The sequence below is a fragment of the Coregonus clupeaformis genome, chromosome 13 (genome assembly GCF_020615455.1).
Source record: "Coregonus clupeaformis isolate EN_2021a chromosome 13, ASM2061545v1, whole genome shotgun sequence".
Lineage (NCBI taxonomy): Eukaryota > Metazoa > Chordata > Actinopteri > Salmoniformes > Salmonidae > Coregonus > Coregonus clupeaformis.
The window spans coordinates 18,147,833-18,160,838 of record NC_059204.1 but is presented as its reverse complement, the minus strand read 5'-3'; the positions used below and the strand labels follow the sequence as shown (position 1 = coordinate 18,160,838).

General features: G+C 42.7%; 1 protein-coding gene across 1 annotated transcript in view; it reads left to right on the top strand.

Annotated features, from left to right (window-relative positions):
* LOC121580205 (syntaxin-1A) overlaps nucleotides 1-2,862 on the top strand; it is a 41,569-nt gene extending 38,707 nt beyond the window's left edge. Inside the window, exon 10 of the mRNA XM_041895263.1 lies at nucleotides 2,706-2,862. Coding sequence (XP_041751197.1) covers nucleotides 2,706-2,783 — 78 coding nt within the window. The 3' untranslated portion in view covers nucleotides 2,784-2,862. The remainder of the gene's footprint in view (nucleotides 1-2,705) is intronic.
* Nucleotides 2,863-13,006: the final 10,144 nt, after the last annotated feature.

Here is a 13,006-nt window from a genome sequence, read left to right as displayed (position 1 = left end):
GAACCAATGAAATGCCTAGAAGGCGTGAGAATGCCCTGTCCATAAAGTTCCCAGCTGCGCCTGAACCGACTAGCTGGGGATCTACCATGTGATCGGGAAAGTAGATGGGTAGGGTACAGTGCGCAGCAGAGGGCTCTGAACGAGTGTGGGCGTTCGATACCTGGGATGATGCGAGAGTGCCCTGCCTGCCGCCTCCAGACCCAAAAGAGCGTTGATGACAACGTGTGGTGTACTGTCCCTTCGTGCCACCAGAGTGGCACTGTCGCTGTCGTCCTCCGCTCTCTCGGACGGCGGCTCCACCCAGCTCCATCAGCTCGGGATCCAAGTCAGCCGGGGTGGGAACAGGCAGACCCCTTCCAGGACGTCCTCTGGCTGCCAGCAGGTTGTCCAAACGGATGGCCATGTCCACCAGTTGCGTGAAGGACAACATGGTGTCCCAGCAGGCTAGGACGTCCTCCCGCAGATGGCACCAGAAATGGTCGATCAGGGCCCGCTCGTTCCACCCGGACCCCACTGCAAGAGTCCGAAACTCCAAAGCGAAGTCCTGCGCGGTCCTTGTCCCCTGCCTCAGGTGGACCAGCCGCTCGCCTGCCTCTCGACCTTCGGGCGGGTGATCGAAGACAGCCCGAAAGAGGCGAGCGAACTCCCCGTAGTTCTCCAACGTAGGCTCCTCCTTCGTTTCAAACCGCGTTGGCCCACTCCAGGGCTTTCCCCGAGAGGCAGGAAACGAGGACGGACACCTTCTCCCGCTCCGATGGGGCCGGCCTGATGCTGGAGAAGTAGAGCTCCAGTTGGAGGAGGAATCCTTGGCAGAGCGCCGCCGTCCCGTCGAACTCCTGTGGTCGGGATATCTGGATCCCTCCGAGTGCTGGGGTGTGGGTGGCTGGATCCGGTTGGCCAGCTGGTCTCGACAGATCTGGTCCTCTCCTCTCCAGGCGTTGGACGTCCTGAAGAACCCGATCCATCGCTTCCCTCAAGCTGGCCAGCATCGTGGAATGCTCCTGGACCTGTGCCACGACTCCAGGCATGCGCTCCTCTCCCGCTGACTCCATAGCGGGTGGGTGATTCTGTGATGAGTGTGATTAGAAGGAGTCAGGCGCAGGAGGGTAAATCACAGAATACAGAGTTTATTCCGTCGTACACAGTTGCGCTGGATAGCAACAACAAAATACAGGCACAGGGGAACAATCTACCCCGGCAATACAAGGTATGGGTAGCTCCAACAAAATACAGGCACAGGGGAATAATCTACCCCGGCAATACAAGGTACGAGTAGCTCCACCGAGCAACACTCAACTCACATAAAACAATCACCCACAAGGACAAGGGGGCAGAGGGAACACATATACACAGACTAATGAGGGGATATGAACCAGGTGTGTGTAATTGACAAGACAAGACAAATGGAATGATGATATATGGAGCGGCAGTGGCTAGTAAGCCGGTGACGACGAACGCCGAAGCCTGCCTGAACAAGGAGGGGAGGCAGCCTCGGCGGAAGTCGTGACAGTAAGGCATAAATCGGCGTTCTTAGGACCTTTTCAAACATCTGAAATCGCCGTCTATTTCTTGTGATCAGTCTGTATACATAGCATACGTAACATTTTAATGTATAGTACAACCCTTGTGTCTGAACAGCCACAGTGCAGGATGGGATGGAAGACCCTGCTCACACAGAAGTAAGACTTTTACAGTTGTTGTCTGTGCAATGGGGTACAGTGCCTGTCCCTTCATGTTGGTCACACAGCCCTCTTCCAGCTCCAAACCAGACTAAACATTGGACTCATAAACACACGGTCAAAGCGAATATGTCACGTATTGACATCAATTCATCTCTGGAGACCTCTGTGGAAAAAGTGACTAATTAATTTAACCTTTTCTGTTTTGTTCATCTCCAGTAGCAAAAACAATGCATATGTAGTGTTATAGGTGGGTAAATTAAACTGTCACAAAAAAAGGTGCACAAACTGTGTTTACTTGCATTTTCAACCCAGGCAAACCATGCATGACCTTATGTGACCTGGTCTCATTGAGATCCTCTGTATGTATCTATATACCTTCATCATTGCTGCTGTGACAAAACAGCATGCATCAAGCCTACTGCTCTCTGCTGGGCTACATCTATTATTCAACTGTCTCTTCTACACACGCTGTAAAACTTACCCTTAGGCACAGATCTAGGATCAGCTTACACTCTCTAATTCCTGACCATTACTATCAGAGGTAAAAGGCGAAACTGACCTAAAGCCAGCGTCTAGGCCTGGGCAATTTAATCAGACTCCTCCCTGAATGACAGCCTGTACATTGTACAATATTGCCACCACTTGGTCAGATAAAGTACAGCAGGTCAAGGTTGAGAGAAGTTGCAATTTAAACAGGCAATTAAAGAATGACTCTAATATAGTGCTCACAAATAGAGAATAAAACCCTATTCCAATACTTTCAAATACTTTCAAAATGCATCTGTTTGCCTAAAGCTGTGAAATGCTGGTGCATGTGTGTATTTCCTAGCTATGTCAGTATAAGCATGCCCATGTGTGTTTTACCTGTTGCACATAACTGTGTTGTTGGCAATATGGTTAGTAGTAGTTCTGACAATAACATTTTCTCAACGTTTTGGTAACGCCATTTCCCCCTCTACTCTTTCATGCTGCCTGGAATCCTTGTTTTATTTCTATTGACATAATACAACAATGGTCATGCAGAAGAAAATAATGATTATTATATGTTGTGTGGTGCTTGGTATTGTTATTGCCTCCAGTGTTGGTGGTAGTTTAGCATAGAAGACACATTACACACGTATAGACAAACACCCTCAGACACATGCACACACACACAAACACACAAACACCCTCAGACACATGCACACACACACAAACACCCTCAGACACATGCACACACACACAAACACCCTCAGACACATGCACACACACACAAACACCCTCAGACACATGCACACACACAAACACCCTCAGACACATGCACACACACACAAACACCCTCAGACACATGCACACACACACAAACACCCTCAGACACATGCACACACACACAAACACCCTCAGACACATGCACACACACACAAACACCCTCAGACACATGCACACACACACAAACACCCTCAGACACATGCACACACACAAACACCCTCAGACACATGCACACACACAAACACCCTCAGACACATGCACACACACACAAACACCCTCAGACACATGCACACAAACAAACACCCTCAGACACATGCACACACACAAACAAAATATACACAGTGTACAGGGCAGGTGTATTCGTTATGCGTGAGTGTCTATTGTAAATAATATGTGGTTTTATAAATGTTTTATTCATTGTTGGATGTTGAATGTTTTACAATTATATTTTAAATGTATTTGGGGTCTGATTGTAACCAGGAGGGGGACATTAGTGATTTTGACAACAATACTGTAACTCTCACAGTCACATTCCAATTGAAAATAACTTTCTTAATTTTTTGTATGTCCAAATAAATGACCTCATGACTTTTGATGAGTGAAGTCAGCACTTTCTGATTTATTTCTCTGACCAATAATTCTGAACAATTTATGTATCTATCTATAACTAGAAAATGACATTTTCTAAAGAAAATGTGTGCTTGCTTGTCTTGAAGTATTTATGGTTGTGAAATCGTCATAACTCTGCTCTCTGATTGGTTCCTTCATGATGACATCGTTATAACCATGCTCTCTGATTGGTCCCGTTTGTGTGTTTTGCAGTAAGAATTCACACAACCACAATGCACCCTGGTATTGAGTGTAGTGCATTATATTTATAGACACCTGGCTGTGTCATTGTGCTACCACTCATCATCTCCTCTCCCAGCGGCCATGGGAGCTATGTGAATGACTCAGTGTGACCTGTTTGTTCCTTTTCTCCCTCTGTAGCACACTGGATATCTTCCTTGTGCTCAGCTAGTCTTTATATAGCACTGCCACTGCAATCCTAAGGGAGGTGGTACCCTGGTACAGGGTTGGGAGAGAAAAAACAGTAAAAAGATGCTGTAGTTGTCACTGACTACAGACGTACACTACCGGCCAAAAATGTTAGAACACCTACTCATTCAAGGGTTTTTCTTTATTTTTGCTATTTTCTACATTGTAGAATAATAGTGAAGACATCAAAACTATGAAATAACACATATGGATGTCACGCCCTGGCTCTGGGGACTCTTAATTGTTGAGCCAGGGTCAGCTGCTCCACGCCGGAGCCAGAGAAATCCGCTCCACCGGTGTTCAGTCCAGCTCCGGCCAGCGGGGCCAGACCAGACCAGGGGCGCAACGGGGGGGTAGAGAGAGTGTGGTGGTCACGCCCGGAGCCGGATCCGCCTCCGAGGCGGAATGCCCACCCGGCCCCTACCCTCTTGTGTTTGGTTGGCGCGGTCGCAGTCCGCGCCTTTGGGGGGGGGGTACTGTCACGCCCTGGCTCTGGGGACTCTTAATTGTTGAGCCAGGGTGTGGATTTTCTATGTTTTGTTTGCTATGGTTTTCGTTCTAGATCGGTTAGATCTATGTTGGCCAGGGTGGTTCCCAATCAGAGGCAGCTGTAGCTCGTTGTCTCTGATTGGGAACCATATTTAGGCAGCCTGTTTTCACTAGTCATTGTGGGATCTTGTTCCGAAAGGTTTGTGTTAACCTAGGACTTCACGTTTCGTTTGTTGTTTTGTTCGTGTGGTGTACTTCAATAAAATATGTACGTTTATCACGCTGCGCCTTGGTCCGCTTCATCTATCGACGATCGTGACAATGGAATCATGTAGTAACCAAAAAAGCACTTCTAATGTAAATGTATGGCAGCACTCAAGGGGGCTTGAAATGCCTAGCTCTCCCTGTAGATTCTGCGGTGACGTAGTGTCCCCATAATCAATCACAGCTCAACTAGAGAAGATTACCAACGCCTACGCTCCGTATTTTCGCTGTCTGCCCCTCCACCACAGAAAGCACTGAGCTAGGCTTAAACACTGACATTTTGGAGCTGCCTTACTCAAGAAAGAGACCATGTTTGTATGCTGCTTTATTAACTCAAGGATAAAAAAAATTACATTGTTTGCAAACTGAGATGTGACACGAATTAATGCCAAAATAACATGCAAACTGGCCAATTTCTTTTAAAATAATAATAATAATTACAGTACCTGTCAAAAGTTTGGACACACCTACTCATTCAAGGGTTTTTCTTTATTCTTACTATTTTTTACATTGTAGAATAATAGTTAAGACATCAAAACGATGAAATAACACATATGGAATCATGTAGTAACCCAAAAAGTGTTAAACAAATCAAAATATATTTTATATAGCCACCCTTTGCCTTGATGGCAGCTTTGCACATGCTTTTCCAACAGTCTTGAAAGAGTTCCCACATATGCTGAGCACTTGGCTGCTTTTCCTTCACTCTGCGGTCCGACTCATCCCAAACCATCTCAATTTGGTTGAGGTCGGGGGATTGTGGAGGCCAGGTCATCTGATGCAGCACTCCATCACTCTCCTTCTTGGTAAAATAGCCCTTACACAGCCTGGAGGTGTGTTGGGTCATTGTCCTGTTGAAAAACAAATGATAGTCCCACTAAGCCCAAACCAGATGGGATGGCGTATCGCTGCATAATGCTGTGGTAGCCATGCTGGTTAAGTGTGCCTTGAATTCTAAATAAATCACAGACAGTGTCACCAGCAAAGCACCCCCACACCATAACACCTCCTCCTCCATGCTTTACGGTGGGAAATACACCTGCGGAGATCATCCGTTCACCCACACCGCGTCTCACAAAGACACTCCAGACCAAAGGACAAATTTCCACCGGTCTAATGTCCATTGCTCATGTTTCTTGGCCCAAGCAAGTCTCTTCTTCTTATTGGTGTCCTTTAGTAGTGGTTTCTTTGCAGCAATTCGACCATGAAGGCCTGATTCACACAGTCTCCTCTGTGTTATTTCATAGTTTTGATGTCTTCACTATTATTCTACAATGTAGAAAATAGTAAAAATATAGAAAAACCCTTGAATGAGTAGGTGTTCTAAAACTTTTGGTGTAGGTGCAATGTTTGCATCAGAAGGAATAACACATAGAAAGCAGAACATTCATAATATATTTTTAAGTGATTAGATTAAGATCACTTTATTGGTCAATTGCACACAAGGTCCAACCAAAATTGAACTTCCACTTTTAACCCAACCCCTCCGAAAGGCACACATATACATACAGGTTTTGGAGAGGTGCGGGGGATGCCACACTGGGCGCCCGGGGAGCTGTTGTTGTGGGGGGTTAAGTGCCTGGGGCACAACGGCAGGCAATGGCTTCTAGGATTTGATACTAGCAACGCTCCGATTGCCAGCTCACTTCTTGACAGATTTTTCCCGTCGGACCCAGGATTTGAACTGTCTTGTTGCTGGCTCGCTTCTCTAACCGCTAGGCTACCTGCCTCCCCAAAGGCAGCAGGTAGCTTATTTTAGCAATAGGTTTTTAGCAATAGGTTATTCTTATAATTATAAATTAAGGCATGTTTAAGCTTTGTCTTTGGTCTGTTATCCTTAACTGAAAAAAATCACTCAGTAAATGTGGCCTTTAGGGCCCAGAGTAGGCTAATGACAGTAGTAGGCCTAGACAAGAAGATTGCATTTGTTTATATGCTAGTGAAGATAATAGGCTGACCTGAGTAATGGATGGCCTGATAATCATTTGTCTGTCAGCATTGGAGTCAGACATGTTTTGTCATTGTGTGTCAACCATAGAGGAATTATATTTCTAAGGCATTAACTCTGCCTTTGAAGTGAACAGTTGTCATTAGGGCATGCAGCTGTGAACTGACACTGTGATGTTCACATTAATCACTGTGCATGTACGCTGTCAGTATATTATGTGGAACTTGAGGGGTTTTATTATCTGATTCAAAGATAAAAGGGTTCCCCTTCAAATTCAACAGGGAATCATATTTCGATAAAGATGATTCAAAACAAGTTCAGTTAATGCATAAAGCTAAATAATAATTGGTGATTAATAAAGAGAAATCATTTGTGTAATTCGTGTTGGTCATATTTTACGTTACAATGCACTTATACCACATACATTACATAATCATTCAATTTGGAACAAAGGTTAAATGCACTTACACATCTAGGGATTGCTTTGCAGGTGCATATAATTTTTGGGGAACAGTTTAGAGAAAAGAAGATACTGCACTCGCAAACTATCACTTGTTTATTTTGGCACAAAGCTACTTTGCAAAGTAAATAAGTAATAGTTTGTTAAATAAACAAGTGATACATTGCAAAAGGTAGAAAAGTAGGGAATACACCTTTATCATATCACCATGTGGGGTCCGAAATGATTTACGCCCTTGATAAAGATGAGCAAAAATGACTGTATAATGTATTTATTTATTTTCTAATACTGAGCTATATTGTATGCAAACATTTCTCAGAGAAAGAGATTTTGTTTAACAAGTAATAATTGTATTTCTTAAAAAGATAGGGGTCAAAATGATTGACACCCCTGTTTTTAATACCTTTCAATACCTCACCTTGCAAGGATAAAGACACTGAGCCTTTTTCTAAAATGTATTATGAGATTGGATAACACATTGGGAGGGATCTTAGACCCTTTCCATATCCTTGATATCCTTCGTCTGCGCTTATGGACTGCCCTCTTCAATTCAAACCACAAATTTTCAATGGGATTCAAGCCCGGAGACTCAGATGGCCATTGCAAAATGTTGATTTTGTGATCAATTAACTATTTCTTTGTGGATTTGGATATGTGCTTGGGTTTATTGTCTTGCTTGAATATCCAATGGTGGCCAAGTTTCAGCCTCCTGGCAGAGGCAACTAGATTTTGGGCTAAAATGTCGTGGTACTGGGTAAAGTTCATATGCCGTTAACCTTAACTAGGGTCCCAGGACCAGTGGAAGCAAAATAGCCGCATAATATCAAAGATCCACCACCATATTTTACAGTAGGTATGGGGTTCTTTTCAGCTTATGCGTCCTTATTTCTACGCCAAACCCACCACTGGTGTGCATGGCCAAAGAGCACTATTTTCATATCAAATAACAAATGTAAACGCCTGGAGTTCTCTAAACAGCATTGGCACTTGGATTGGAACCAGTGCTATGGTCAGATGACATGAAAATAGAGCTCTTTGGCCACGCACTCATAAAACATTTTACAAAGGCTCAGTGCCGTTATCCTCGCAAGGTGAGGTATTGAAAGGTAATGGAAACGGCTGTCAATTATAGTGACCCCTATCTTTTTGAGAAATAAAAGTATTTACTTGTTAAACAAAATCTCTTTCTCTGAGCAATTTTATTAGTATAAAATAATATAATTGTCCCTTTTTTTTGCATACAATATACAGTTGAAGTCGAACGTTTACATACACTTAGGTTGGAGTCATTATAACACGTTTTTCAACCACTCCACAAATTTCTTGGTAACAAACTATAGTTTTGGCAAGTCGGTTAGGACATCTACTTTGTGCATGACACAAGTAATTTTTCCAACAATTGTTTACAGACATATTATTTCACTTATAATTCACTGTATCACAATTCCATTGGGTCAGAAGTTTACATACACTAAGTTGACTGTGCCTTTAAACAGCTTGGAAAATTCCAGAAAATGATGTCATGGCTTTAGAAGCTTCTGATAGGCTAATTGACATAATTTGAGTCAATTGGAGGTGTACCTGTGGATGTATTTCAAGGCCTACCTTCAAACTCAGTGCATCTTTGCTTGACATCATGGGAAAATCAAAAGAAATCAGAAAAAAAATTGTAGACCTCCACAAGTCTGGTTCATCCTTGGGAGCAATTTCCAAATGCCTGAAGGGACCACGTTCATCTGTACAAACAATAGTACGCAAGTATAAACACCATGGGACCACACAGCCGTCATACCGCTCAGGAAGGAGACGCGTTCTGTCTCCTAGAGATTAACGTACTTTGGTGTGAAAAGTGCAAATCGATCCCAGAACAACAGCAAAGGACCTTGTGAAAGATACAAAAGTTATATATCCACAGTAAAACGAGTCCTATATCGACATAACCTGAAACGCTGCTCAGCAAGGAAGAAGCCACTGCTCCAAAACCGCCATAAGAAAAGCCAGACTACGGTTTGCAACTGCACATGGGGACAAAGATCGTACTTTTTGGAGAAATGTCCTCTGGTCTGATGAAACAAAAATTGAACTGTTTGGCCATAATGACCATCGTTATGTTTGGAGAAAAAAGGGGGTTGCTTGCAAGCCGTAGAACACCATCCCAACCGTGAAGCACGGGGGTGGCAGCATCATGCTGTGGGGGTGCTTTGCTGCAGGAGGGACTGGTGCACTTTACAAAATAGATGGCATCATGAGGAAGGAAAATGATGTGGATATATTGAAACAACATCTCAAGACATCAGTCAGGAAGTTAAAGCTTGGTTGCAAATGGGTCTTCCAAATGGACAATGACCCCAAGCATACTTCCAAAGTTGTGGCAAAATGGCTTAAGGACAACAAAGTCAAGGTACAGTGGGGAAAAAAAGTATTTAGTCAGCCACCAATTGTGCAAGTTCTCCCACTTAAAAAGATGAGAGAGGCCTGTAATTTTCATCATAGGTACACATCAACTATGACAGACAAAATGAGGAAAAGAAATCCAGAAAATCACATTGTAGGATTTTTTATGAATTTATTTGCAAATTATGGTGGAAAATAAGTATTTGGTCAATAACAAAAGTTTCTCAATACTTTGTTATATACCCTTTGTTGGCAATGACACAGGTCAAACGTTTTCTGTAAGTCTTCACAAGGTTTTCACACACTGTTGCTGCTATTTTGGCCCATTCCTCCATGCAGATCTCCTCTAGAGCAGTGATGTTTTGGGGCTGTCGCTGGGCAACACAGACTTTCAACTCCCTCCAAAGATTTTCTATGGGGTTGAGATCTGGAGACTGGCTAGGCCACTCCAGGACCTTGAAATGCTTCTTACGAAGCCACTCCTTCGTTGCCCGGGCGGTGTGTTTGGGATCATTGTCATGCTGAAAGACCCAGCCACGTTTCATCTTCAATGCCCTTGCTGATGGAAGGAGGTTTTCACTCAAAATCTCACGATACTTGGCCCCATTCATTCTTTCCTTTACACAGATCAGTCGTCCTGGTCCCTTTGCAGAAAAACAGCCCCAAAGCATGATGTTTCCACCCCCATGCTTCACAGTAGGTATGGTGTTCTTTGGATGCAACTCAGCATTATTTGTCCTCCAAACACGACGAGTTGAGTTTTTACCAAAAAGTTCTATTTTGGTTTCATCTGACCATATGACATTCTCCCAATCCTCTTCTGGATCATCCAAATGCACTCTAGCAAACTTCAGACGGGCCTGGACATGTACTGGCTTAAGCAGGGGGACACGTCTGGCACTGCAGGATTTGAGTCCCTGGCGGCGTAGTGTGTTACTGATGGTAGGCTTTGTTACTTTGGTCCCAGCTCTCTGCAGGTCATTCACTAGGTTCCCCCGTGTGGTTCTGGGATTTTTGCTCACCATTCTTGTGATCATTTTGACCCCACAGGGTGAGATCTTGCGTGGAGCCCCAGATCGAGGGAGATTATCAGTGGTCTTGTATGTCTTCCATTTCCTAATAATTGCTCCCACAGTTGATTTCTTCAAACCAAGCTGCTTACCTATTGCAGATTCAGTCTTCCCAGCCTGGTGCAGGTCTACAATTTTGTTTCTGGTGTCCTTTGACAGCTCTTTGGTCTTGGCCATAGTGGAGTTTGGAGTGTGACTGTTTGAGGTTGTGGACAGGTGTCTTTTATACTGATAACAAGTTCAAACAGGTGCCATTAATACAGGTAACGAGTGGAGGACAGAGGAGCCTCTTAAAGAAGAAGTTACAGGTCTGTGAGAGCCAGAAATCTTGCTTGTTTGTAGGTGACCAAATACTTATTTTCCACCATAATTTGCAAATAAATTCATTAAAAATCCTACAATGTGATTTTCTGGATTATTTTTTCTCATTTTGTCTGTCATAATTGACGTGTACCTATGATGAGAATTACAGGCCTCTCTCATCTTTTTAAGTGGGAGAACTTGCACAATTGGTGGCTGACTAAATACTTTTTTTCCCCACTGTATTGGAGTGGCCATCACAAAGCCCTGACCTCAAACCTATAGAAAATGTGTGGGCAGAACTGAAAAAGTGTGTGCGAGCAAGGAGGCCTACAAACCTGACTCAGTTACACCAGCTCTTTCAGGAGGAATGGGCCAAAATTCTCCCAACTTATTGTGGGAAGCTTGTGGAAGGCTACCCGAAACGTTTGACCCAAGTTAAACAATTTAAAGGGAATGCTACCAAATACTAATTGAGTGTATGTAAACTTCTGACCCACTGGGAATGTGATGAAAGAAATAAAAGCTGAAATAAATCATTCTCTCTACTATTATTCTGACATTTCACATTCTTAAAATAAAGTGGTGATCCTAACTGACCTAAGCAGGGAAGTTTTACTAGGATTAAATGTCAGGAATTGTGAAAAACTGAGTTTAAATGTATTTGGCTAAGGTGTATGTAAACTTCTGACTTCAACTGTAGCTCAGTATTTGAATTATTTATTTTATACAGTCATTTTGCTCATCTTTATCAAGAGTGTCAATAATTTCGGACCCCACTTTATTACCATATGATATATAATTTTTTGCAATTTACTAAAGCGTTAATTAATTAATTTATGTTCCATCTTTTGATACACTTACTGTTTTTAAAGAGATTACAGGATGTCCCATCTGGCTAGGAACACAGGGGAACATTTCCTTGCAAGAGAGATAATTAGGTCAATAAATAAACAGAAGGCCTTGGTGGGGAATCCAGCAGTACATAGTCACTGTACTGCACCCAGCAGTCCTCTGACGGGATCAGCCTAAACCCACTTCACTGCACACACTGATGAACCTATTCAATCAATTATACTAGCCAGGAGAATCTGGGGTATAAGGCTGAATTATGTTTTTTCACTGCAAGAAGCATGTTTGTATCAATTATGAATAGGAGTGAGGGGAAGTTATTTGGTAGTGTGGCTTCCCTCATACTGTCTACTTCTAGCCTAATGGTTCTTCATTAATGAGCATCATTCATCAGTAGGAATGGAGAATGTTTCCTCTTGTCAAAGATCCAAGGAGCAGATTTGTCGCTGTAATCAGTCATGTCTGGGGCTCCACCTAACAGTGCATTCGGAAAGTATTCAGACCCCTTGACTTTTTCCACATTTTGTTACATTACAGCCGTATTCTAAAATGGATACAATAAAATAAATCATTATCAATCTACACACAATACCCCATAATGACAAAGCAAAAACAGGTTTGTACATTTTGTAGCAAATTTATAAAAAACAAAAAACTGAAATATCACATTTACATAAGTATTCAGACCCTTTACTCAGAATTTTGTTGGTAGAAAAATAGTGATATTTCATTTGTTTAAAAATACAGTAAATTAAGATATTTAATTAAGAAGCCTCGGCCAAAAGGCATGTGTGAAGTAAAAGCTTATGTGTATTGGGTGGCACATCCAGGTATTTTAGGAAAGGGACAAGAGTTGGACTCTGTGGAGATAAAACATTTAAAGAAGTCAAAATAACTATATTGCAGCTTGGTGGTTACCTTATAGCAAAGTAACCTAGTGATGCAAGGCCAAAACATTTTTACAACCTGACCTGTGAATATTATCACGCCTAGTATTACATTGTAGCAGCACTTTATGATTTGTCGTGCTATCTGGAGCCTGCAACATTTGATCTTCCCACATTTCTTATTGAGTTAACTGTTAGGCTAATATTATTCGTAGGCTATATCAAATCATTTTTGAAAAGTTTGTGGGTTTTTTCTGTATAAAATCATGTTTGCCATTGGTTAGTCTCTGTATAGAGCGTAACATACGCATTTTATGAATCCTTGAAAGACATAAGATACGAATTAAACGTAGGCTAAGCAACCCACTGTAGGC